This window comes from Papio anubis, chromosome 7, assembly GCF_008728515.1.
Source record: "Papio anubis isolate 15944 chromosome 7, Panubis1.0, whole genome shotgun sequence".
NCBI classification, from domain to species: domain Eukaryota; kingdom Metazoa; phylum Chordata; class Mammalia; order Primates; family Cercopithecidae; genus Papio; species Papio anubis.
Window position 1 is genome coordinate 154,525,589 of NC_044982.1, and position 27,349 is coordinate 154,552,937.

The following is a 27,349-nucleotide window of genomic DNA, read 5'->3' on the forward strand; positions in this document are numbered from 1 at the left end:
TCTTTGTAGCAGTCTGGGTCCAGTCAGGCGATGGGAACCCCAGGAGGAGCATCATATTTAATAGAATTATTAGGTACGATGAGAGAGTAACTGTTAAGAGGTGGAAGTTCCGTATGGTATCATGGGGTGGAGGGAGGGGACCTGAGCAAGGGTAGCCCTGGGAAAGCCCCAGGGAAGGACCAGCTTGTTAGGGAAGGTGTGCTTCAGCAGCGGAGAGCGGGATGGCGGCTGGTTCAGTCAGTCCAGCACTGGTCTAGAGGTGCTGTTGGTCACAATAGGCCACCCTCTGGAGTACAGGCTGGGGAGCAGCAGCTTGAGGTGTGGGCCTGCGGTGTGAATGCAGGCACCAGCACGACCAAAGGTGCCGGACATGCAAACGGAACGCTCAACGCAGGACTCTCCAGACCACGCAGGCTATACCGGATTTGTGGAGGGAGTCCAGAGGTGGCCGGCCATGTGGAGCTCTGGGTTCCCCAATGGGTGGCCTGAACAAAGCTGCAGGGTTGCGTAAGAACTAGGTGCCTCTGTGGCCTGAGCCGGGAACCACGGGAACTGTTTTCCTCCAGCAATGTTCCTCCATCACCCTCTGCCCAGAAAGCTTAATGTGCACACTTGAAAGGAGAAACACAGCCGAGCGCGGTGGCTCACGCTTGTAATCCCAGCACTTTCGGAGGCTGAGGTGGGCGGATCACGAAGTCAGGAGATCGAGACCATCCTGGCTAACACGGTGAAACCCCCATCTCTCCTAAAAATACGAAAAAAAAAAAATCAATTAACTGGGCATGGTGGCGGGTGCCTGTAGTCCCAGCTACTCAGGTGGCTGAGGCAGGAGAACAGCGTGGACCTGGGAGGCAGAGCTTGCATTGAGCCCAGATCGCGCCACTGCACTCCAGCCTGGGCGACAGAGCGAGACTCCATCTCAAAATAATAATAATAATAATAATGAAATAAAGGAGAAAGGCTTAAGGAAATTCCGTTGTTCATTCGGAGAAGATATCCAGGGGTGCATTCAGAATTGGGAGGCAATAAATTGATAATGGACACAACCTTTTTGTCACTCCTTTCTAATTGTCCCATTGTAGTCAGTGGGTGTAGCCAGTACAGATGCTTTGTAGAATATCACATTTCTTTTGTGGCCTAATGCTACATAGGCAGTTTTGGTTAAAACTGTGTGTGTGTATGTGTGTGTGTGTGTGTGTGTGTGTAAAACCTCTGCCTTCTCTATTTGTTAGGTACAGGGTTCTAAATAAATCTTATTTAAATTTTTATAGCCCATCTTCCTTTTGTCTGGTTAATGTGATTTTAATCTCTCAATATGAATGTGGCTATTAATTTCACCTTTTATCATTTTTGCTTGGTTTATATTTTGAAGCTATGATGTGAAGTTTACAAAGGTACATGATGCTCTTGGTGCAATTATTTTTGTTATTAATGGGAATTTTTCTTTTTGTGCCTTTGCATACTTTGTTGTTTACATTCATTTTGTCTGATTAATACTGCCATATAAGCCTTCTTTTTTATTAGCACTTGTCTGGTGTATCTTTTCCTATACTTTTATTTTTAGCAGTCTTCATGCCATTTTTTTTCAGGTGTCATCACAAGAGACTAAGCAACTCATGGTTTAATTTTCTAAAACAATCTGAAAATATATGTTTTTCAACAGATGGACTAAAAGAGAGTATAAAGAGCACTGTATTCATTCGCTCAGGCTGCAGTAACAAAACACCACAGATTTGGTGTCGGAATCCACAGAAATGTATTGCCTCACAGTTCTGGAGGCTGGGAGTCCAAGATCAAGCTGCTGGCAGGGCTGGCCTCCTTGGGGCCTCTCCCCTTGGCCTTGATGCCTCTGCATGTGTTCTTCCCTCTGTGCCTGTTGTGCACCCCTGGGGTCTCTCTGTGTACCCCAACTTATCTTTTTTTTTTTGAGATGGAGTTTCACTCTTGTTGCCCAGGCTAGAGTGCAGTGGCGCAATCTTGACCCATTGCAACCTCTGCCTCCCAGGTACAAGCGATTCTCTGTCTCAGCCTCCTGCAGAATGCCCTTTTTCAATCTTCCCTGCAATTGGCTACTTTTAGGATCCTGCTGATTGGAGCATTTTACAGAGCACTGATTGGTGCATTTTACAATCCTCTTGCTAGCTACAGAGCGCTGATTGGTGCGTTTTTACAGAGTGCTGATTGGCGCATTTTACAATCCTCTTGTACAACAGAAAAGTTCTCCAAGTCCCCACTTGACACAGGAAGTCCAGCTGGCTTCACCTCTCACAACCACCCCAAGGAAATTGAGGGTGAAGGGCAGGTCATGCACAGGATGCTGTCTTGATACTGAGAAAAGGAAGGTGGTGTTAACCACATAATTTCATGGCCAGGGGTGAGAGTTAAATAGCAGAGGGGCTCTCCTTGGAAGGGCTGTCTAGAAGAAGAGTGTGTAACTCTGGGAAGGATAGGAAGAGGTGACACCTCCATGAGAAAAGGGACTTGGTCTTATTTGCCCCGGTCTCCCCAGTGCCTGTGGCTGGTGTGTGTCAAAGGGGCAGAGTCATTCCTGTGCAGTCGTGATGGTTAATTTTGTGTGTTAACTTAGCTCAGCTCTGGTGCTCAGTTGCTTGCTCAAACACCAGTCTGGATGTTGCTGGGAAGGTAATTTTTGGGTAAGATGAACATAGTAGACGTTGAGTAAAGCAGACTGTCCTTCATATTTGGACGGGCCTCATTCGACCAGTTGAAGGCCTTAAGACCAAAGGCTGAGGTTCCCCGAAGAGGAAGGTCTGCCCCCAGACCCCCTCGTGACTCAAGACTGGAATGTCAGCTCCTCATGGAGTTCCCAGCCTGCCCGCCTGCCCTGTAAATTTCAGATTTGCCAGGCTCTGTAGTCAGGTGAGCCAATTCCTTGAAATAAATCTCTTTTTATACATGCTATTGGTTCTCTTTCTCTGAAAATTCCTAATACTGTAGTTTTTTCATCTGGTGGTCCATTTGACTATCTCACTAACTTCTGTCTTGGGACAGCCTGAGAGTCAGAAGTCATGTGTCTCCTAGACCCTCCATCCCCAAAGCACAGCCTCATGCCAAAATATGCCTTCACGTTAGTAGCGCTGCCCAGCCCTGTTCAGTTTTCTGAGATCCAGTTCCTACGAGACTGCGGTGCTCAGCTCGTTTCGTCTCATTGGGTTCTGTGCCTCTGAGGCTGTTCCCTCTGAGACCAGATCCCGGGCCCTTTCTCTGTGGGCTGCTCCACCCCTACTGAAATCACACAGAAGGCGGACAGTACATGTAGACAGGTCAGACAGACACACCAACTGGCCAGCTGCAGCGTGGGGAGCGTGGAGTCTGCCCACAGCTGTGGCGAGATGGCTCTGTGGTGAGATCTGGGCTTTCTTGTGTGCTGAGGAATGCGAGCGTTTGCCATCCTTATCCAAGCTGCATCACGCAGGGCTGGCCCCTCTGAGGCTGCACTGTGGGTCCCACCCAGCCTCTGAATGAGAATTGGCATACCAGCCAGATGCCTAGGTGATCTGTGCGTGTGCTACAGGTTGAGAAGGTCTGCACTGGACACCTCCAGAAGGACGATCTGGGACCAGGGTTAGACGAGGCCCACGTCTGCTGCCCAGCCCTCTCCTCTTTGATGTCCTTTCTGTACCTGACACCTCTTCTTGACATTCCCTTTCCTTGGTTTATGTGATAAGACCTCTCTGTCTGCAACACGAATGGTCTCACTCATCTTCTTCACCTACCATGTATTAATAGTTCCCTGTGCCTTAAACCCATGATTCAAAACCTGCTTCCCCAGCTCTCCAAAGTGAGCCAAGCTGGAGGTTATGGGCCCAATCTTCCACAAGACTGCTCTCACTTCTGACACCAGCCACAAATTCAGGGGTCCTCAGGCCCATCTTTACTTCTTACCACCTGACTATAATTTCAGGGGTTCCCACGACCAGTCTTCAATTAGATAATTTGCTAGAATGACTCACAGAACTCAGAACAGCACTATACTTAACAATGACAGTTTCATTATAGCACAGATTTACAACCCGGAACCAGACAAAAGAAGGGACCCCTAGGGTGAAGTCTGGGAGGCTTCCAGATGCAAAGCTTTGGCATCCTCAGAGATGCATTATCCTCCCAGCATCCAAGTGTGCCAGTAATCAAAGGGTATTGCCAACAAAGGAAGCTCACCTGAGCTTCAACGTCTGGAGTTTTTATTTGGGATTCTTTATGTAGGTATGATGCATGATGAATTGAATCAGTGAATTGATTAAATCATTGGCTGTGTGGTTGAGCTCAATATCTAGCCTTCCCAGAGGTCAGGCCAGTAGCTCGTGTCCCCAGTCTCAAAGCCCCAGCCCTCTAGTAGCTAGATGGCCTCTCTGCATGACCAGCCTCCATCCTGAATCATCTCTTTTGCATAAACTTTGGAACCCACCATGAATAACAAGGACTCTCCTATCACTTGGAGATTCCAAGGATGTAGAGGCTCCCTCCAAGGTACCAGAAGGTCAGCCAAGTTCTTTATTACACACCAACTGATTGCCATGACTTAGTGGTTAATAAAGAGTGGGGCTTGGGGTTCCTTTAGATTTCAGGCCTGACACAACCCTTTGGATATAGACTACATGAAATCAAAGGGTTAAGAAGGGTGTATGCATGCTATTTGTTTACTTTGAAGAGTGACACTTGGAATCAGTGTCAGTTTTACAGGCTGCCCTGACTTGCTGGGGCGCAGACTGTGAAGTGCATATTCACAATGAATGAGGTGTTACCCTAGAGCAGTGGCTCTCAGACTTGCAGGCATCAGAATCCCTGGAGATCTTGTTAACAAGCAGACTTCAGGGTCCTGCCCCTGAGTTTTCATTGGTCTGGGGGAGGGCCCAAGAGTTTCCATGTCTGTCGAGTTCCCAGGTGACGCTGATGCTGCTGGCCCAGGGGCCACACTTCAGGAAGCCCTGGAATAGACTGTGGTGGGTGTTTGAAGTTTGGATTCTTGGCCATAGGTTTTTACATTACAATGACAGAATGGGAAGTTTGGCAGGAATAAAGATCACTTCCACCCGCAGGTTCCCGGGGAGGTCCTTCCTCCCTGGGCCCTGGCCTGGTGCCTCTGCCTAGCAGCTAGCTAACATCAGGTTCCAGGTCTCACGTTTTGGTTGGACTTCAGTGGCAACTGGTGGGCATGTGCAGGCTGTTCTTGCAGGGGGAGGGAGCGCTGCCTCTGCTTGGGCTGCTAGGCTTGGGGCCTGGTCACCTGGGGCCCCTGCCCTTCCTTTAGTCTTGCCAGGCAGGCAGGGGCCTGAGGGCTTGCCACCGGGTCAGAGAACATTGAATGATTGCAATTGAGGGGTCATTAGGATTAATTAGTAAATCGCTATCAGGGCTTAAAAAACAGGTTCGGGAAGAGCCTGGGAGGGCAGTCGGGTGTGTTTTCGCAGTTTGAGGGGAAAGCATGAATTGACCACAATCTCAGGTGGGGGCTCCTGTGCGAGGACCCTGCTCAGGCCGGTTAAGCGACAGTGGACGTGGCCTGGAAATGCTGTTTTCTCTCATGTTCAGTGAGGGTGGTGGAATTCGGGGTATGTGGGGGGACCTTGGGGGTGCCATGTGATGATTAATTGTAGTCTGTCTCAGATGTGGAAGCTGCCAGTCTGTTTTTCTGGGACATCATCATGGGATTTTTATTATCGGTTTCAACAGTGAGACTGCTGGCTCATTATGTGACAAGAGATTGGCGTGCCGCTCCACGTTCGAAGCAGGGCTTCTCCACGATGTGTGGGCCCTGGACCAGCAGCCTCAGCATCCCCTGGGCACGTGTGAGCCGTGCACACTCCCGGCTACCCCCTGACCTGCTGAGCCAGTGGGCCCTGGACTAGCAGCCTTAGCATCCCTTGGGCACGTGTGAGCCGTGCACACTCCCAGCTACCCCCTGACGTGCTGAGCCAGTGGGCCCTGGACCAGCAGCCTCAGCATCCCCTGGGCACGTGTGAGCCATGTACACTCCCAGCTACCCCCTGACCTGCTGAGCCAGAAGTTCTAGGGATGGGGACCCGGCCCCGCAGGTGGCTCTGCTACATGGGAAGAAACTGTTGGGATGCAAAGCAGGCCAGAGAGGGCGGGAGCAGACAAAGATCTGAGGCTGCATGTGGATCCCTCAGGGTGCCAGCTGTCACCCCTGAGCACCCCCCTACCTGGGGAAGCTTTGGCAACTTTCCCAGTTGCAAGCCAAGTCCCAGGGACTCCACCGCTGGTGACCCCCTCACCTGGCCCTGGCTGTGCCCTTTGGCTCAGGGCTGGGCCCAGGAGGCTGGAGAGGTGCCAAGATTCATTGCCAGAGGCGGCCTTGCCCCTCCCTTGTGTCCTTGTAGGCAGAGCCCTCACCCTTATGCTTTCCCACCACCCACCAGTCACACCTCCTTGCCCAGGCCTCAGTGCCTGACATATGGCCTGAATACATATGTATTTTTTTGTCTTAAAAAACTTAAAAAAAAATATCTACAGACTCTCCCCTTACCAGGTTTTTCTTGGGGAAGAAAATGTTGCTTAGTAGACAAATTGCCCCCAGGTCTCCTTCAGGGAGGATGAGCATCACCTGCATTGAGGAAGGGGAGTTTCATCAGAGATGCTTACTTCAGAGTGAGCCTCACTAGCAGCCACAGGGTGCACAGCTAGGACGGGAGGCAGTGCTGCTGAGCCAAGGGGTGGTGGGAGCAGCTCTGGAGAAACCTGGTGGGGTGTGGGGTGAAGCTGCCTCCACCCCAGCAAGTGATGTGGGGCCTCCCCAATGGACTGGGGAACCGTGTGTGATGGTTTGGGGTGCAGAGACCCCAGTTGGCCTTCAAAGGAGGGGTGGCCAGAGGCCCAGTAGGTGACTCCCACACTTCTTTTACATCATCTACTAAACACCCCAGAGTTCCCTGCTTCTTACAGTGGTAACATTTGTTTAGAAGTTGTGCATTAAATAGACTGGGCATGGTGGTTCATGCCTGAAATCCCAACACTTTGGGAGGCAGAGGCAGGCAGATCGCTTGAGTCTAAGACTTTGAAACCAGCCTGGGCAACATGGTGAGACCCTGTTTCTACAAAAAATAAAAAAATTAGCCAGGCAGGCTGGTGTGTACCTGTAATCTCAGCTATTTTGGAGGCTAAGGTAGGAGGATTGCTTGAACCTGGGAGGTGGAGGTTGCAGTGAGCTGAGATCACATCAGTGTACTCCAGCCTGGATGACAGAGTGAGACCCTGTTTCCAAAAAAAAGAAAAAAGAAAAGTTTTGCATAAATAAAGTTAAATTATTTAAATTATTTAAAATAAAAGTTAATTATTTAAAATAAGCTAGGAGAAACTTGCTACTTAAAGACATCTTTTGGGAGATTTTTTATTCAGAAGATAATCATTTATCAAAGTGATTGAGTAACCTGTAATTTATCCAGTTGAGTTTAATTTCAGCATTTGAGTTTCATGTTTACCGTTTTAGCAGCTATCATTGAATCCCTCTTGGTAACGCCAGAGCACACTTAAATATGAGATGCAGCCCCTGCCTCCATTGGCTTATGGACTGGGTGGGTGTGTAGCCACTGTGTACAGAAGGTTAAAGACGGTTCTAGGGACCAGGCAAACAGGCTGGGGTGAGTTACCAGAAGGATGATCTGAATCGTTGTGTGAGATTACAGGTTGCCCATCACCATGGCCAGTGCCTCTGAGGGTTTGTTGGGATTAGAGGGGCAGCTTCCAGGCCTTTCAGGAGAGGAGGGTCTTTTCATGTCTTTTGTGGGTGAGGACCCGAGGCAGGCAGGGAGAGACAGCCAGAGTTAGGTGGGGCTGGAAGAAATCAGGCCGGAGTGACTGGGACCCTTGAGTCTCCTTGTTAGAGGGTGTTTCTCCATTTTGTCCTCGTATCATGTAGTACCACAGACTGGGTAATTTCTAAAGAACAGAAGTGTGTTTGGCTCACAGTTCTGCAGGCTGGGAAGTCCCAGAGCCTGGTGCCAGCATCTGGTGGGGGCCTTTGTGCTACCTCATAGCATGGCAGAAGGCATCACATGGCAAAGAGACAGAGGGACAAGATAGGGGCTGAACTTAACCTCTGTGAGGAGCCTTCTCCCTGGATGATGGCATTAATCCATTCCTGAGGGCAGAGACCTCATGGCCTAATCACCTCTTCTGCATACTGTCTTTTTTTTTTTTTTTTCGAGATGGAGTCTCGCTCTGTCGCCCGGGCTGGAGTGCAGTGGCGCGATCTCCGCTCGCTGCAAGCTCCACCTCCCGGGTTCACGCCATTCTCCTGCCTCAGCCTCCTGAGTAGCTGGGACTATAGGTGCCCACCACCACGCCGGGCTAATTTTTTATATTTTTAGTAGAGACGGGGTTTCACCATGTTAGCCAGGATGGTCTCGATCTCCTCACCTCGTGATCCACCCGCCTCGGCCTCCCAAAGTGCTGGGATTACAGGAGTGAACCACCGCGCCCGGCCCCAGCATACTGTCTCTTAATACTGTTATAATGGCAATCAGATTTCCACATGAGTATTGGCAGGGACTTCTGAACCATAGCAGAGGGACTGCCTTCCCTGTGGATCCTGGTGTCCTGCACCCTGGGCCCAGTCTACTCGCTGGCTGGCACCTCTAGTTTTGCCCCCAGGACTCTGTGAGCTCCAACCAAGGCAGCTGGTGCTGTGCTTGCCAGCTCTGTGCTTTGACGACAACTTTTGCCTTCCCCGCACTGTCTGAACTCTAGGGTCTCTTCTTCGTTTTGGTGTTGGGGGACTCTGGCTTCCCACAGAGCTCCCCTCCAGGCACTTCCTTCCACAGCACCCGGGAAATTCCCTTTTCTGGCTCCAAGTAACCTAGCCTCTGAGGGATACTTGGGAATTAACAGAACCTCAGCTATGGAGAAGCTCAGAGGATCGGGGGTTTGAAACCGTAGGTCATCCTTGAATGGTTAGCTTTTGAAAACAATTTTGCATTTTTCCATGGTACGGGTTGGTTTCCTGTCTTGTCTCCACAATGCTGAACCAAATCAGCAAAGCTGCACTTTGAAACTTTGACAGTCGAACTTCCTGGTTCTGTGATTAGAGCCCTCAAAACAGTTCTGAAGCATTAGGTTAATGGTGGGGACAGAAGCCTGGACTCTATCTGGAGTAGGGGCCTTGGAGGGACATGCACCCACTTCCTTCTTGGCTCTGTCCTATATGCATGCAAATTTTTTTTTTTTTTTTTCTGAGACAAAGTCTCACTCTGTTGCCCAAGCTGGAGTGCAGTGGGGCAATCTCGGCTCACTGCAATCTCCGCCTCCTGGGTTCAAGCGATTCTCCTGCCTCAGCCTCCTGAGTAGCTGGGATTACAGGTGCGCACCACCACACCTGGCAGATTTTTGCATTTTTAGTAGAGACGGGATTTTACCATGTTGGCCAGGCTGGTCTCGAACTCCTAACCTCATTATCCGCCTGCCTTGGCCTCCCTCTGAAAATGCTGGGATTACAGGTGTGAGCCACCACACCCGGCACATGCGTTTTTTAGAAGGATCTTGAAATGATTTACTATTGCTGATCAAGGAAGAAGATGAAGGTGGGGAGATACGCTGCCTTAAAAGTGTCCTTTGAACGTGCAGCCTTATTTCAGCCACATGTCAGGGTGTGAAGAGAAGGGAGAGCTGTGTGTGTGTGTGTGTGTGTGTGTGTGTGTGTATCAGGGTTGCTGCTGGGGAGTTGCATTGCTTCCCTAAGGCCCACCAGGGAGATTACTGGGAGGGGATCAGACAGGGCCTTTGAAGTTTTAGGTTATTAAAGAAGGTCACATCTTACTACCACAAAGACCTGGGATACCTGCAGCAGGCAGTGGTGGAGGAGAGGCTGTCAGGCCAGCCCTTAACAGCACAACTCTCCCGTTCCTTACTCAGTTCCTCCTTATCCTCCTGGCACCCAGCTCCCCATCAGAAACTGTGAACCCTGAGAGATGATGGAGCCATGGACCCTTCACATTTTTGTCATGTTCATTATAGTGGTTCTCAGCCTTGGCTGCATGTCAGCTACCCAGAGTGTCCAAATTCTCCTCACCCAGAAATTCTGACCTCATGGAGCTGGGACAGGATCCAGGAATTGATATATTTTTTAAAACTTCCCGGTTGATTCTAGCATCCAACTGGGGTTTAGACCTAAGAACCAGAGCCCGCCAGTTTTCGTGTGGTGTGGCCTTTCCTGCTGATGACGTCAGGTCTAGCTGAACACTGATGGGCACTGACATGTGTCTGATGAATCGAATGAAATAAAAGCAGGTTTTGGCTTAATGTACCTCCCAAAATCTATGAAGAGATCAACGGAGGACATACGGTGCTGTCCAGGATGGAGTAAGCCCACTAGTGCCCATTCCGCTCACTGATGAGAACTCAAAACTCTGAACAGAACGAAAAGCAGCCCCATTGGGAAGGGGGTTAGAGTTGCAATGCCCAGCACAGTAGAACTGAGTTTCTGTGGTTGGGTTTTTCCCTCCTTTGATCTGAGCGCTGACTGATTTGGGAAATAGCGCGGTGGGCAGAGGCAGCAGAACTCTGTGAGAAACCCGTCTTTCTGGCCAGGGAATTGAAAAGAGGAGTCCTGCAAGCCGAAGAGTAGGAGGGATCCCCGTTTTGTTTTGTCTTTTCCTCTCTCCTGGCCCTGCTAGACCCAGAGCAGTAGCACCTACAAGCCTGAGAGAAAATCCAGCTCTGTGGGTGGAGGAACCGGTTATTGTATAAAGGTGGTGGAAGAATCCCCGTTTTTTTTTTTTTATCTTTCTCCTTCTGCTTTGCCCTCAGCAGGGGCTGCGGTTGCAAGAAACTATGAGAGTGTGATGTGTTAGGCTAAAACTCTGAGAGAGCCCCAACTTTATGGGCAGAGGAACCAGGAAAAGGGGCATCTGGTAGTAGAAGAATATGGAAGAAATCTTGGAGAGGGGAGATCTGGAAAAGAAGATTTATTTATGTTTCTGAACCAACTCCATGTATGGGACATACCCAGAGAACCATAGCAAAGGCTTTGGAATTAAGCTGCAATATAAACCATGGCCCAGGTCCCAGACTTAATCCCTGAATAGCTCGTGCTTGAAGCCAACTCACAGAGCACAGCAAAGGGTTTTGAAACCGCACTGACATTAGCACCATCCCCTAACGAAGGGGAACCGGAGCTTGTGTTCTGAACCTGAGTGGATTGATCGCCTGGTGAAGCAGACACATGAGAATCAACATTCTCTACATTCTCATTCAGCATTTTCAATCAGCGTTAAAAGGTACATATTAAAACGGTCTGGGATGCAATCTACAATTATTTGGGATACAAAGAAGCAAAAAAAATCTGGCCTTCAGTCAATCAATTAAAAATATTTTTTAAAGGAGCAATTCTAAAGGGAAAAGGCAATTAACAAATGTCAACCCTGAGATGACATAGATGTTGAAATTATCAAAGACTTTAAAGTGACTGTTATAACCATGTTCCATGAGGTAAAAGATGGATACTTCTGAAATTAATAGAAACATAGAAATTTGCAGCAGAGCAATATAAACAAAAAAGAAAAAAATAGGAATTTTAGAATGAAGTAAAAATATTACTGGATGAGCTCAAAAGCAAATGTGTATGACAGAAGAAAGAAATCTAAGTTAGCTCTAAGTAGATCAATAGAAATGATCCTGAATAAAAGAAAAATGAGTTTAAGAAATGAGGAGGCTGGGTGTGATGACTCATGCCTGTAATCTCAACACTTTGGGGGAGGCCAAGGTGGGAGGATCCCTTGAGCCGGGAGTTTAAGATCAGCCTGGGCAATATGGTAAGAACTCTTCTCTACTAAATAAATAAATAAGTAAAATTTTGCTGAGCATGGTGGCACACACCTGTAGTGCCAGCTACTCAGAAGGCTGAGGCAGGAGGATCACTTGATTCCCAGAAGTTGAGGCTGCAGTGAGCCATAATTGTGCCACTTCACTCCAGCCTGGGTGACAGAGCGAGACCCTGTCTCAGAAAAAATAAAAAGCAATTATTAAAAAAAGGTATCATTTACAATAGCATCCCCCCCAAAAAGAAAGAAATATGTATAAATAAGAAAATATGCAAGATCTGTGTGCTGGAGACTAAAACATGCTGATGAGGGAAATCAAACACTCAACTACATGGAAAGATGTATTTACATATTGGAAGATTCAGTATAGTTGTGAATTCTCCCCAAATCAACCTCTAGATTCATTGCAATCCCAATCAAATTTCCAGCAGGATTTTAAAAAATAGATATTGATAATGGGATTCTAAAATGCATATGGAAGAATAAGGGATCCATGGTGGAAACAATAGTTAGATCCCAGGTGAAAAAATATTCCTGATTACATGTGGGAGAATTTCCCAGATGAAAAACAAGGAAAGCCGGGCGCGGTGGCTCACGCCTGTAATCCCAGCACTTTGGGAGGCCGAGATGGGCGGATCACGAGGTCAGGAGATCGAGACCATCCTGGCTAACACGGTGAAACCCTGTCTCTACTAAAATACAAAAAAAAAAAATTAGCCGGGCGAGGTGGCGGGCGCCTGTACTCCCAGCTACTCAGGAGGCTGAGGCAGGAGAATGGCGTGAACCCGGGAGGCAGGGCTTGCAGTGAGCTGAGATCCGGCCACTGCACTCCAGCCTGGGCGACAGAGCCAGACTCCGTCTCAAAAAAAAGAAAAAAAAAAAAGAAAAACAAGGAAACTCTGAACTTTGAATAAAGGGCACATGATCCTTACGGACTTTTTTAGTTCGCTGGGGCTGCTGTAGGAAGTCCACAGACTGGGTGGCATAAACAACAGAAGCTTACTGTCTCAGTTCTGGAGGCTGGAAGTCCCGGGTCGAGGTGTCATCAGGACTGCTGACTCATGAGGGCTGTGAGGGAAAGTCGGTCCCATGCTTCTCCATTTGCTTGTGGTGGTTTGCTGGCCATCTCTGATGTTCCCTAGCTTTTAGAGCCCTGCCTTCATCCCGTTTGTGTGACTGTCTCCACAGTTCCCCTCTTTAAAGGACACCAGTCCTGTTGGGTCAGGGCCTACCCAAATTATTGTATCTCAACTAATTATATCTGCAGTAATCCCCTCCCTCCCTCCCTCCCTTCCTTCCTTCCATCTCACTCTGTTGCCCAGGCTGGAGTGCAATGGCCTGATCTCGGCTCACTGCAACCTCTGCCTCCCAGGTTTAAGCAAGTCTCCTGCCTCAGCCTCCCGAGTAACTGGGACCACAGGTGCATGCCACCACCTGTATTTTTAGTAGAGACAGGGTTTCACCGTGTTAGCCAGGATGGTCTCGATCTCCTGACTTCATGATCCACCCACCTCGGCCTCCCAAAGTGCTGGGATTACAGGAGTGAGCCACCACACCCGGCTGCAGTGATCCTATTTCTAAACAAAGTATATTCTGAGGTACGGGGGATCAGGACTTGAACATATGCATTTTGAGGGGACATGATTCAGCCATAACATGGCTGTGGCTTATTTTAAAACTACACAGTGCTGCGTGCACTTGGAAATGACTAGAAAAATGTGAAAATCACAGGGCAACCAACAGAAACAGATTTTTCCCCCTTGAGTCTTGTGGCCACTTCTCTGGGGGTGACAGATATCTTTGTCTGTGAGGATGGATCTGGTAGAGGGTGTATTTAGCAGTGTACTTCTTCACACAGGGTCCTGGCAGCTGCAGAAGCTGCGCCCCTTTCTCCAGCATGTTAGGAGAAAGGTCAGTGCTGGTAATGTTCTGTGTTCAGTTGCCCTCTTATCTGGGTCTCGCTTTTCCCCTAAAGGCATCCAGGAGCAAACATGACATGCAGAGGTAGACTTTGCCAAGGCACCACTATTTCCAGAAGTTCTTGTGGGAGAGAGTAGACTTCTTACTGTAACCCAGAAAGAACAGCAAATACCTGCCGGGCCAGAATTGCGCACAGTTACTCTGTTCCTGTTATGGCATTAATGCTGCTTTCAGGTGCGGACTACATTGTGAGAGATTGAAAATGCCATTTCCTGGAGACTAGTATTGATGATGAAGGTCTGACAGCAATTTTAATGATATTTAAAGGGCAGATTATCGCCTTTTGCTTATTTGGAGATGAGGATGCAGTGGGGCAGATGTCCCAGCATATTCAATGCCAGAAGGAAGAAGTTAGGCCTGACATTAACCCCAAGCCTCTTCCAAGGGCTGCTGAGACTTAACACCCTTCCCACCACAGAAATGTCACCTGACAGGTATGGCTGCCCAAGGCTTCCCGGGCTGCAGAGGGCTTTCAGTCCATGGTGCTTGTCTTTTTTATGTTATTTGTCTGTAGAAGTACTGTAGCCAGGAATGACGAGAGGAAGGAAATAGGTACCATCGTCCCATCACTCGAAGGCAGCCCTTGCTAACGTCTTAATGCATCTCTTCACAGTTGATTCTATGTTTATTTGGTTGTGAATAAATCATAACAATGCATATTACATGCTAAGCCTTTTGTAAATATTTCAGACACCACAAAACTGTCTTGTGCATATGCTAACACTGATTTACCTAGGATCCTGTTATTGAAGGTTTAGTGTGTGCTCAATATTTTTGTCCATTTCACTGCCATTTTCCAAAGAGAAACACATCCCTTTGTGACTCTATGCTAGGTTAGAGAGCCTTGTTTGACAGTGTTGGACATCAGTATGGTTTTTGGAAGATTAATTTATTAGTGTCTTTTCAGAGCTTGTAGTTGCCCGTGATCTTGAAGTGAAATACTTATTCAGTGACTTTTGTCTGAAATGCTTGGACTGATCATGCAAGCATTCTCCAGGACTGTTCAAACCCACGTCGTGTATAGTGAAAGCAACTAAATTATATTTGAAAGGAACAAAATAATATTATCTTTACAACATGCGAGACCAAATGGGGGACAAGATTGGTGTCAGGAGCAATTTGGCTGAGTCTGTTTCTCATTTGTATGATACGTTTTCACCCAGCCTGTATTGTGGTCACTGAATAGCTATTTTTCATCTGGTCTGCTATATTACCAGCTCTTCTAAGCGCCAGCTAATGCTATTTTCCCGTGCAAAAGAAAAACATGGTTTAGAATAAGGACACTGGAGCCCTTTATTGTTGACAATGAGCCTTTATTTCCCACATCTCATTAGGATGTTTCAGGAGGCGAGTGGTGAGCACGGTGTAGGAGGCTGCATTTCCTATTGATTTATGTGCTGTTATAGAATTAATTGAGTCTGGACATGGGGACTCATTTTCTTGGACATGTAGCAGGTAATCATGCTTCTCCTGTACATTTGAATTGCTTTCCAGATGGTGTGTTGTACAGGATTTATCTTTAATATGATTGACTAGAAGCAGAGGACCTGCGTATGTTTGCATACATGCTCTGCAGTGCAAAGCCCCCAGCCCCCACTGTAGAGACGGTTAACTCCCTCCTGGGCTCATCTGAGGACCTGGGCCTTGGATTGTCACTGTATGTAGCAAAGACAGTTTCAAAGGGTCCTGGATAAAGGCTCTGGGAGGAGAGAAAATGCCTATAGTATATTATGAGGGAAACACAGAATAAACAGCATTACTTATTATACAAAACCAGGACATAATGTGGGTTCAGCAGGGGAATAGTTAGTGTCTTAGTCAGCTCAGGCTGCTATATCAAAAAACACCATAGACTTGGTGGCTCCAACAGCAGACATTTATTTCTCACAGTTCTGTAGGCTGGGAAGTCTGTGACCAAGGTATGGGCAGATTCAGTGTCTGGTGAGCTCTGTCTGCTTTCTGGTTCATAGGTGGCTGTCTGCCTTCTGTGTCCACACATGGTGAAAGGGGCAAGGCAGCTCTCTGGATTCTTTTTCTTCTGTCTGTCTTCCCACCACTGCCCAGGTTTGAGCGATTCTCCTTACCTCAGCCTCCCAAGTAGCTGGGATTACAGGTACACGCCTCCATGCCTGGCTAATTTTCTTTTTTTTTTTGTACTTTTAGTAGAGATGGGGTTTCCCTCTGTTGGCCAGGCTGGTCTCAAACTCATGACCTTGTGATCTGCCTGCCTCGGCCTCCCAAAGTGCTGGGATTACAGGCGTGAGCCACCGCGCCCGGCCTGGGGTCTCTTTATCAGGGCACAGTCCCACTCATGAGCTCCACCCTCATGACCTCATCACTCCCCAAAGACCCCACCCCCTAATGCCATCACACTGGGGGTCAGGATTTCTGCATGTGAATTTTGTGGGGGGATGCAGACGTTCCGTCTGTGGTGGTCAGATGATCCCTATTCAGCTGGGAAATAGGATGTAGCCATTAAAACGATACCTATGGAGAGCTTGTTGCTTACCCCGTGTTAAAAGAGAACAACATGGATCTGTGTTTACAGTAAGGTCTCGGCTATGCAAAAGAGATGCACAGATAAAAGACTGGAAAGAAAGAAACCACCAAATGAACACCGGCTTTCTCCAGGTGGGACAACTGCGAGTGGGCCTCCATTCTTCTCTGTTTCCTATTGAGAACACTGAGCAAAACAGATTGTAGTCCTCGGTGCTGGGAAGTAATGTGCCCTCAGAAGCAGTCACCCTCTGAGTACAGAAGTCTGCCCACATCAGTTTCACAAATGATGTGCTAGATGATTAGTCATATCTGCGGCTCTCTCCTGCCCTCCTACGGGGCAGCTGTCCCCATATAACAGTTGTGTCCCTAGAAGGAGTATGCAGTTAAAGTAATTGGAGATCTTTTGACCGACGTTTAGAGAGTCTGGTGGCCCGGAAAGCTGGAATTTGGCAGCTATGTGGGACCTTCCCTCAGGCACTAAAGGGCTTTCTGAAAAAGTTGCTTACACATTGAGGTGTCTTAAATGGAATTCTTTATCTACTCAGACTGCAAACTGCTTCTGTGCAAAAGGCAATGTGTTAGTTCCTTGCAGGAGTATGCTTTTAGTGAACTAAATGAGATACCAGAAATCCAGTAGGAGAACTCTTTCTTTGAAAGAAGCACTTATTTCTGCCTACATTTTTGCCCACCTTTCCTTCTCACCTCCCCTTGACCACACCCTACCTTTGTGGCTTGGGAATTATCTGCTGTGCTCTGCATAGCCGCGTCCTGCCAGGCCACCCACCTTTGCCCTTGTTTGAAGAAGCTGGGGACAGTTGTCCTCGCTCTCCATCCCCTGGAGTAGGGGAAGAAGGCTTGGAATGTGGAGGGCCTAGGCTACCAGGGGAGGGCCTTGTATTTGTTGACAAGGAGGTCAGATCCATTCCCTGGGCAGTCATCAGAGACCTGCAAGCCTCTATTTAGAGCAGAGTTTTCTTTTTTTTTTTTTTTTTTTTTTTTTGGGATGGAGTCTCGCTCTGTCGCCCAGGCTGGTGTGCAGTGGCCGGATCTCAGCTCACTGCAAGCTCCGCCTCCCGGGTTCACGCCGTTCTCCTGCCTCAGCCTCCCGAGTAGCTGGGACTACAGGCGCCCGCCATCTCGCCCGGCTACAGAGCAGAGTTTTCACGTGCAGTCGTTGGACCTCCAACATGAGAACCACCTGTAGCTCTGGACCTGGCCTTTGGCCCACCACCTTGGAATCTTGGACCATGAACCTGCACACTCTCCAGGGGGGCCTTGTGCCCACCACAGTGAGCGAATCACTGCATTGGAGGAGTACGTCTTGGCTTTCCACAGGGACCTCTCCCCGCTTTCCGCAGTCCCTCTAAGATGCACCCGTATTCCATTGCAGAGATGCACTTTGCATACACAGCCAGGGACCGTGTCACCTGGCCACAGCCACTCCCAGCCACCTGTGTCAGCAGAGTTCCCTGTTCCCATCTAAGACATTCACCTCATCAGGCATCCTCTCCCGGACCACTTCATTGACATTTTCCTTAACTCCCTTTATGTAGTGTTTATGGAGTTCAGGCCTGCACTGGTTACTCTCTTCTTTAACTCACTTCAAGCCCTGCAGGCACATACTGTCATTTTCAATTTCCTAAGGAGGGGAAGGCCATCTCCCCATTAAATATCTTGCCCCAGGCCTCACAGTAAACAGAGGTCTGAATTGAAACAAGGACCTTCAGTCTTCATCTTTAACAGGCGGGCTCTTTGTCTTACACCAATAGTGCCCCGGTAGGTTCAGTGTAATTCTGTGGAGTCTTTGAAGACGTGACTGCCTTCCTGGGCAGCTGCTGTGGGTCGCTCACCCTTTGTACCCATGGGAAAGAGAACTGGATCAGAATGTCTGTGGTGTCAAACTCAGGAAAAGAGCTGCTGTTAGCCAGTGCTGGCATTGTAGTCATGGTGAAAAACGGGATCGTTACCAGTCCACAGCCAAGCCACATATTGCAGCCTGAGGCAACAGGAAAAATCAAGAATACCAATCCTATCTTCATTTAAAATGTTGATATTTTGTTCATCATGGATTTATTTTGTATTAATTTTGATTTTTAAAGCATTGCATTAAAATATTATTTATTTTGATTGCTGAGGTTTTTGGGGCCTCCCTTGTCTCCCCCTGGTTCAGTCCTGGTAAAGTGAAAGCATTTTCATTACAATGAGGAGTAAGTCAAGGGTGCCTCTTACTGCCATTGTTAACTGTGCAGGGAAGTGCAAGGCAGGATAGTTAGACAAGATGACCACATGCTGGAAAGGGGAAGCAAAATGGTGACTTCTGAAGGTGACATCATTCACCTAGAAAAACATTATCAACTAAAAACTATTAGTATTTAAAAATAGCTTAGTAAAACCTATTTTTACAAAATCAGTATCATTTTCTTCTGTATACCAACAATAACCAGGTAAATATATAAGGAAGAGGAGATCTATTCACAACAGCCACAAAAATATTATATTTAAGAAAAAACTTAATATGAGATGTCTACAGCTATAAAGAAATTTACAAAGCTGTTGAGAGGCATTTAAGGCTTGAATAAATAGGAAGATTTTTTTGGGGTGAAATTGGGTAAAAAGACTCAGTGTTGTTAAGTATGAAAAATTTCTGAAGCTGGGCGTGGTGGCTCACTCTTATAATCTCAGCACTTTAGGAGACCGAGATGGGCAGATCACTTGAGGCCAGGAGTTGGAGACCAACCTGGCCAACATGGAAAAACCTCTTCTCTACAAAAAACACAAAAATTAGCTGAGGGTGGTGACATGTCTGTAATCCAAGCCACTCAGGAGGCTGAGGCACAAGAATCACTTTAACCCGTGAGGTGGACTGCCGTGAGCCGAGATCATGCAGCACTTTAGCCTAGGTGACAGAGTGAGACCTTGTCTCAAAAGAAAAAAAATTCCCTAAAGTAATTTATAACTTAAAGTTACTCCAGCCAGAATTTCAATGGAATACTGGGGATACTTGAAACCACTGACTCCTAAGTTCTTTTGGGAGAATAAATGTGAAAATAGCAGGGGAAGATGAAAAAATGAGAATAATGAGACAGAACTTGCCTCACGTCATATTAAAATATGCTCTAAAGTCATAATAATGAAAATGGCATGGTACTGTTTCTGGGCAGATAGAAATGACATAGACTAGGAAGTCCAGGGACAGATCTAAGTTTATGTAAGAATTTAGTGTATGATGGCCAGGCATGGTGGCTCACACCTGTAATCCCAGCACTTTGGGAGGCTGAGGCAGGTGGATCACGAGGTCAAGAGATCGAGACCATCCTGGCCAACATGGTGAAACCCCGTCTCTACTAAAAGAAAAAAAAAAACATTAGCTGGGCGCGGTGGCGCACACCTGTAGTCCCAGCCACTTGGGAGGCTGAGGCAGGAGAATCACTTGAACCTGGGAGACGGAGGTTTCAGTGAGCCAAGATCACACGACAGCATTCCGGCCTGGCAACAGAGCGAGACTCAGTCTCAAAAAAAAAAAAAAAAAAATTAGTGTATGACATGCAGGGTGACCAGCCATCCCAGTTCCTCTGGAACTGAGGGTTTCCTGGGACATGAGACTTTGAGTGTTAAAGTTGAGATGGTTGGTCACTGTAAGACGTGAGAAACAGAATGGTCTATTTAATAAAGGGTATTGGGTTATCTAAGTAAAGCTGTGGTGCCCACACTTTGCTGTATATTGGAATCACCTGGGAAACGTTTAGGACTATTGATGCCTAGTTCCTATCTGAGGCATTCCAGGGTCATTGGTATAAGGTGTGACCTGGGCATCAGGATTTTTAATGGGTAACAAAGCTTGAAAATCACTGGGGTAACCATCATGGGGAACACAAAGCTGCTCCCTACCTTGTATGTGTAAACTTTCTCATGGGTTAAATATTTCTATGTAAGGAATAAAGGATTCTAGACAGTGACTGGATTTGCTTGCTCCAAGGGAAGAAGTTTGACCTCTTCCATGAAAAGTCTGGAACTTCTGGAGCTGGGGGCAGGTGCAGCACACAGACTCAGGGAGTTTCAGGGGAGCACCTTATTCCTGTGCCTCTAGGAGGGGTGGACATTTTCCCTGGAAGCAAACAGATCTGGCTGAGGACAGCCTATCTCTGTTGTACCTAAAAAATACAGGCACCTCTTCACATCTCAACAATGAAGTCCCAGATCACCACCCTGACTGCCTCCAGCTCACCATAAAATCATCTCCCACTGTATATTACACTGTCCAGCCATCCACCGCTCGCTGAGAGACCTGCACTGGTGTCTTAGGAACCCTTTGTTGCCAGCAAGAGCAAAGACAGGTCACATGCCACATCTTGCTGAAGTGAGTTGGTGTTTTGGAAGGTCAAATGGAGGAACTAATTTATACCACGCAGAAAAAAAAATATGAAATGGGTGCTATGAGTGTAAAGTTAAGTGATTTGGAGGGCAAATTCCAGAGATAGTCCAGGAGGAGAAAAAGGCCATTAGGGAGAGAAATAAAAAAGAAATAGCAAGAATCTTCCTGTAGCTAAAGATATGGGACTTGATACGGAAAGGGCTCAGCAAATGAATCTCACGTAAAATTAATGAGACCCTCATAAAATTAAAAAAGACCCTTATCCAAACATAGTTGGCTGGAATTTCTGAACTCTAAGAGTGGAGAGGAAATTGTATCAGCTTCCAGACAGAAGGAATAGATTTTTGTAACAAGATAAAAAGAATCTGATTAGTAGTATTAAAGTGCACATCTGCGAGGCTGTAAGCTAGAAGACAGTGGAACAGTGTTAGCAAATTATTGTGAAAAGGATGCAATGCAATAATGTTATACCCAGCAAAGATATCATTCTGTGTGAGATCAGAGCCATTTTATAGACACAAAAGGATTACTTCCTAACTAAACAAAATGACTCTAACAATTATTTTTACAAAATAAAAATGAAATCCCCCTAAATAGTTCAAGAGAAAGAAATGCAAAAAGTATAGGAAGCAGTGGTAAGTGATGAATTGAGTAATTGTAGTCCAAATTACGTGGTTGTGGTAGTGTTACACATCTGGGATAAATTTTCTGAAATCATTTGAAGGCTTGGAGAGCTAGTGGGAAACACCAGTCGAAAATAAACTCCTGATTCTGTTGTGGTTCTCCTACAGTGTCCTCAGTGTTTTCATTTTTAAAAACTTGGACAGTATTTTAATAGGATCGGGGACTGTTCCATGTTATTGTAATGTGTATTTTAGTCCTTATGTCTTATATTGGCCTAGAGAATATTTTATTTAGTGTTGGTATACATATTTCTATGTGCACATCACAGATTTTATCCCCGCGGATGACGGAGAATTTGAAGTTAAGAAAGCAAGAGTACTGTGTACTTTAGTTCGTTCTCTAGCAAGTGTGTACATACCTTCAATGTGCACAGCTTGGTGTCTAGAGCCTGGCGAGATACAGGGATGCCATAGAGACGGCACCGCTATGCAAGGAATGGGAGCTGTGTGCTCATGTGCCAGTGATGTACCATCTGCCCTTTGCTGTCCTGATAGTTAAGACGTGGACATCTGGTTGCGTGTTAGCAGCTGCATTCAGCACATGCTTCTGAGAGACCGTCTTGAGGAATGTAGTTACTGGTGATTGTGTCCGAGAGTTGTGGTTGCTAAGTCCCTGACATCACTCCTGCAACCTGTCTCTTGTGACTGGCTGTCCTCTGTGAAGACAAGAAATCTGGTGTCAAGTTGTGTGTGGTCTTTGCGGCAGCTCAGTGTTCTTGATGTGTCCTCTGACACATCTGGGTCGCTGATGTCTTAGTGAGTGCTGGCCCGTTGTTCTCTTCTGGGGAACAGCTCTTTTGAATTGTCCTGCCAGTTTCTGGGTTTGGGAATGGGGTAACAGGCCCTGCAGGGTCCCTCTCAGTGACAGTTTTGCTGGTGTGGGACATCTTTGCTGTCTGTGGGCCACTCTAGGGAGAGTGCTGAGAATCGTTCTGCTACTAGTGATGCTCTTGAGACACGGCCATGGACAAGCCTGTGCAGGTGGCGGAGTAAGCATCGCTTCTTTCTATGTCAAGTGTCCTTGGAGTGAATTCACACGTTGGAAGCATGTGGCTCCATCAGTAATTGTGCCCACACTCTGAGTGTCGGGACTGGATGAAATAATTACCTCCTTCTTCGTTCTTTTGGGAATGTTCATACTGCTGTAACTGTGACTATCTGGTACACTCAGTCTCATAACAAGATGTGTTTTGGGCACTACTACAAACAAGGTGCTGTGTTGGGAGCTCTGGGGGATATAATATGGAAGGCCTTGAGTTTGTGCCCTAAAGAGACAACAGGGGAAGAGGAGGTACAGGAAGGCAAGATCAGAGCCCGGGCAGTGACTGCTGAGGGTCACTGATAGCTCCTCTTTCATCTTCACTCCCTGCTCCCATCTGAGCCCAGATCCCTTTGCTTCTGCCACCTAAGGTGCTCGCTGAGCCACTTCTCCACTGTCCTCTCTACTGTTTTAGTTTAAGCTCTCCTTTTTTTTTCTTTTTAAAAATTGCAGTAAAATAGACATTTAAAATTTACCATTTTAAGCATTTTCAAGTGTGCAAGCTCTTAACTGGACTACTGGAATATGTTTTTTTAAATAATTGAACTATCATACAAGCAAAAAGGAATGTGTAATGTAAAAGTACAGTTTAAAGAATATGACAAACACTTGGGGAAACACTTAGCTTAAGAAGTAGAATGTTGCCGGATGTGGTGGCTCACGCCTGTAATCCCAGCACTTTGGGAGGCTGAGGCGGGTGGATCATGAGGTCAGGAGATTGAGACCATCCTGGCTAACACGGTGAAACCCCGTCTTTACTAAAAATATGAAAAGTTAGCTTGGTGTGGTGGGGGGCACCTGTAGTCCAGCTACTGGGGAGGCTGAGGCAGGAGAATGGCATGAACCCAGGAGGTGGAGCTTGCAGTGAGCCGAGATGGCGCCACTGCACTCCAGCCTGGGTGACAGAGCAAGACTCCATCTCAAAAAAAAAAAAAAAATAGAACGTTAAGCAAACTTTTGGACGTCCTCTGTGCCACTTTCCTGATGCTAGCCCCTTGCTTTCCCCAAGGGGATAGAATAACCTTTTCAGTCATCTCACTGCCTCTAGCCTCTGTCCCCATGCCAGGCCTAGAGAGACAGGGCTAAAAGAAAAAATGTTGATAATTGCTCAGTGACTCTGCATATGTCTTAGTCTGTTTTCTGTTGCTGTAACAGAATACCTGAGACTGGGTGATTATATAAAGAATGGAGATTTGTTTTTGACAGTTCTGGAGGCTGGGAAGTCCAAGGTCAAGGTGTCAGCATCTGGTAAAGGGCCTTCTTGCTGTGTCATCCCAAGGCAGAAGGTGAGAAGGTGAGGGAGAGTGAGAGAGAAAGCAGGAGAGAGCTGAACTCACTTTTATAACAAACCCACTCTCACAATAAAGAACTTCCTCCCAAGATAGAGACGTTAATCCATTCATGAGAGCACAGCCCTCATGACCTAATCACCTCTTAAAGGTCCCACCTCTCAACACTGTTGCATTAGGGATTAAGTCTCCAACACATGAACTTTGGGGGGCATATTAAAGCCATAGCAGTGTGGTTTGGGGGATACAGTGCAGAGTCCGGGGCACGGGGTCCAGGCCCTCTCCCAGTTTGGCCTGCCAGGTCTCTGCAGCTGCCCTGTCACCCCATGATACCTGCAGGCTACAGCTGCACCCTTTGTCCTCTTCCCGCCATGGCCAAGCAGTGCTGTCCCCTCTCTTGAGCCCTCCAGCCTACCATGCTGGGGACTTGTGTTGAGCTTTCCTGCACATTGCTCAGCCTGGATGGTTCCTGTGCATCCAGTTCCTCTGCAAGCATTGTTCGGTTTGAAGGGAAAGAGGAGGGAGAGGATGGGATAAGCCTGAAGGGGAAGGGACCCAAGTTAGTCTTTGAGGGGCCATGGATTTAGATTGGGAAGAGTTAACATCCCTCCTCATCAGTCCTCATTATGTCTTCTTAATGAAAGCTGCTCGTTTTCTTCTTGAGAGCAAACAACCCGATCTTATGACCATTTGTCTTGGTCACCTGGGCTACCCAAATTGAGTGAGAAGTCAGGCAGGAGCCGGTGGGTTCTTGGGGAGAGGCAGGTATCCTGGCGAGTTGCCGGTGCCTCCCTTGACTGCTTTTCCTGGAGCTCCGTGTGCCCTCATTCTTCTTGGCGTGGATGCATGTTGTTCTGATGATGAGTCAGCCGGGGTGGGGATGGCGCATTGTTTGAATGGATGTGCATTCACATTGCTGCGGGAGAACGTGGTGGGAGGTGCTGTGGTGAAGTGGCCCCACACGTGGCTGGGCTTTGTGGAGTTTTGACTCTGTCCTTCCCAATGTTCCTCCCCACAGTGGCTGCCTCTGGGTGATGACGGCCGCATGAGCACCCGCCATGGCCCACCGGAAGCGTGAGAACGCGGGGAGCGGCATGTTGGACCATAGGGTGAGACCGGGTCCTGTCCCCCACAGCCAGGAGCCCGAGAGTGAGGACATGGAGCTGCCCTTGGAGGGCTATGTGCCCGAGGGCCTGGAGCTGGCTGCCCTGCGGCCAGAGAGCCCCACGCCCGAGGAACAGGAGTGCCACAACCATAGCCCCGATGGGGACTCCAGTTCCGACTATGTGAACAACACCTCCGAGGAGGAGGACTATGACGAGGGCCTCCCTGAGGAGGAGGAGGGCATCACCTACTACATCCGCTACTGCCCTGAGGACGATAGCTACCTGGAGGGCATGGACTGCAATGGGGAGGAGTACCTGGCTCACGGCGCGCACCCTGTGGACACTGACGAGTGCCAGGAGGCGGTGGAGGAGTGGACGGACTCCGCGGGCCCACACCCCCATGGCCACGAGGCTGAAGGCAGCCAGGACTACCCGGATGGCCAGCTGCCCATCCCGGAGGATGAGCCCTCTGTCCTTGAGGCCCACGACCAGGAAGAAGACGGTCACTACTGTCCCAGCAAAGAGGGCTACCAGGACTACTACCCCGAGGAGGCCAACGGGAACACGGGCGCCTCCCCCTACCGCCTGAGGCGCGGGGATGGGGACTTGGAGGACCAGGAGGAGGACATCGACCAGATAGTGGCAGAGATCAAGATGAGTCTGAGCATGACCAGCATCACCAGTGCCAGTGAGGCCAGTCCCGAGCATGGGCCTGAGCCGGGGCCTGGGGACTCTGCAGAGGCCTGCCCACCCATCAAGGCCAGCTGCAGCCCCAGCAGGCACGAGGCAAGGCCCAAGTCACTGAACCTCCCTCCCGAGGCCAAGCACCCCGGAGACCCCCAGAGAGGCTTCAAGCCCAAGACCAGGACCCCAGAAGAGAGGCCAAAGTGGCTCCCAGAGCAGGTAGGACTCTGGCTGTCCCAGGGAAGGGAGCAGAGGCGCCCGAGAGCAGGGGACCTCAGGGTACAGGCCTCGCAGATGCTGAAGCGAGGGAGTTGGGGGTGCTGGGTGCCTGACAGTTCTGATGGTGGCTGAGCTTGTCATTGGTCCAGTTGGGAGACGTGTTGTGTGGATGCTCCGGCCACTCTTAAGCTCACCCCTGAGACTCAGGAGTGAAGCCGGTTGAGGGCTGAGTGGCGACTCGTGTCTCGCAGAAGACACCCCTCCTCCCACCCTAGAAGAGAGGTTCGATTTCTTGCCCGCTGCCCTGGGTCTGCTCATGGTGGGACAGTGTCTGGGAGAGCCCCTCCATCCTCAGGGGTGTACTCAGACCAGCAGGGCAGTGGCAAAGACGTGGGGGTGCTGGTGCTCACACACTGCTGTGGCCAGTGTTGGGTGGCCTGGTGGCTGGGGTGGGGTCCAGAGTGCATTTCACAGTGGACGCATCTCTGAAAGCCCGGGGGCCTTGGCCTGGTGGGTAAATAGCTGTGAATAACTATTTGGAAAAGGATTTTTTGAAGGTTTGACAAAACCTCGGGGAAGAAACGCATGCTAATGAGGGCAGTGGATGTCAACATAACTGTATTTTAATTATAGCAAAGTCAGCGTGCATTCTAATAAACACATTTGAAAAGCTGCCTTCCAAAAAAAAAAAAAAAAACACAAGCCTCACAGTGAATATATAAAGAAGATGTGATTATTGGACCTGTGTGAAGTAACTTCTATTTGGCCAAGTATATAGACTGCTGTCATATTTTTTAAAGCCTTAACTATTAAACATTTTTTTCTGAGAAGAGTTCATGAATTTGAGAGTGTGTGTGTGTGTGTGTGTGTGTGTGTGTGTGTGTGTACTGAAAGCTTGGGTTTGGAATGGAAATCATATTGACCCTTGGATTTTCAGCACTGGTATTTTAATGTCTTGTGTTCCCTCTGAAGAACATTAAGTGTCAGTTGACTTCGCTTTGCAGGTGTTCCCGTCATTCACAGCAATTCCGTGTTTACAGGAGGCTGTGGGATGCGTAGGAAGTCCCACAGTGTTTGTGGGTGTTGGGGGAGTTCACCCCTAAGGCCAGGAGGCTCTGGACCCTGGGTCTAGGCTTTAGGCCAAAGCAGCTTAAAAGTGTTTCTTTGGTCTTTAGCAGGGCATGGGCTTGTCCCACAACAGTGGTGAAGGCACCTCAGAGATTGACGTGGGCTGTGCAGAGCACGTGACATGCTGCATCTTGTTGTGACAGATGGCATTGCTGGCCAAGTTCTTGTCAAAAAAAATCTTTAGAGCGTGGTGGGGAGTAAGCAAGACCTGATATTTTCTGGTTTTGTGCTTCGTGCTAACCAGATGGTAATTGGGGTAAAAACACAGAGATCTTGGGGTTGGAGAGCTGGGAGGTACATGAGTGGGAATGATTGGATGGATGGGTGGTAGTAGCTGTTTAAAAGGGCAGGTGGAGGTGAGGGAAGTCCCCAGCCATTGTGGAGGATCCAGAGGAGGTCTCTTCTTCCCAGAAGAGGCATTGAATGGAAAAGTAGGTCGCTTCTCCCCCTAAGAAGAGTGTGTCCTTGAAGGAAATGGTCTTGTCTGAGACACTAGAAAAGTTGATTTAAACTGGTTAATGATTGTATAGCTTTTGTTCTGTTTTGTTTTACCCTCCC

The 27,349-nt window shown here is 48.1% G+C and overlaps 1 protein-coding gene across 1 annotated transcript in view; it reads left to right on the forward strand.

The window, feature by feature from the left end:
* The window catches only part of APBA2 (amyloid beta precursor protein binding family A member 2), a 233,613-nt gene that overhangs the window by 144,219 nt on the left and 62,045 nt on the right, over nt 1-27,349 (forward strand). Inside the window, exon 4 of the mRNA XM_031668991.1 lies at nt 24,673-25,663. Within this exon, the coding sequence (XP_031524851.1) occupies nt 24,713-25,663 (951 nt within the window). The 5' untranslated portion in view covers nt 24,673-24,712. The remainder of the gene's footprint in view (nt 1-24,672; nt 25,664-27,349) is intronic.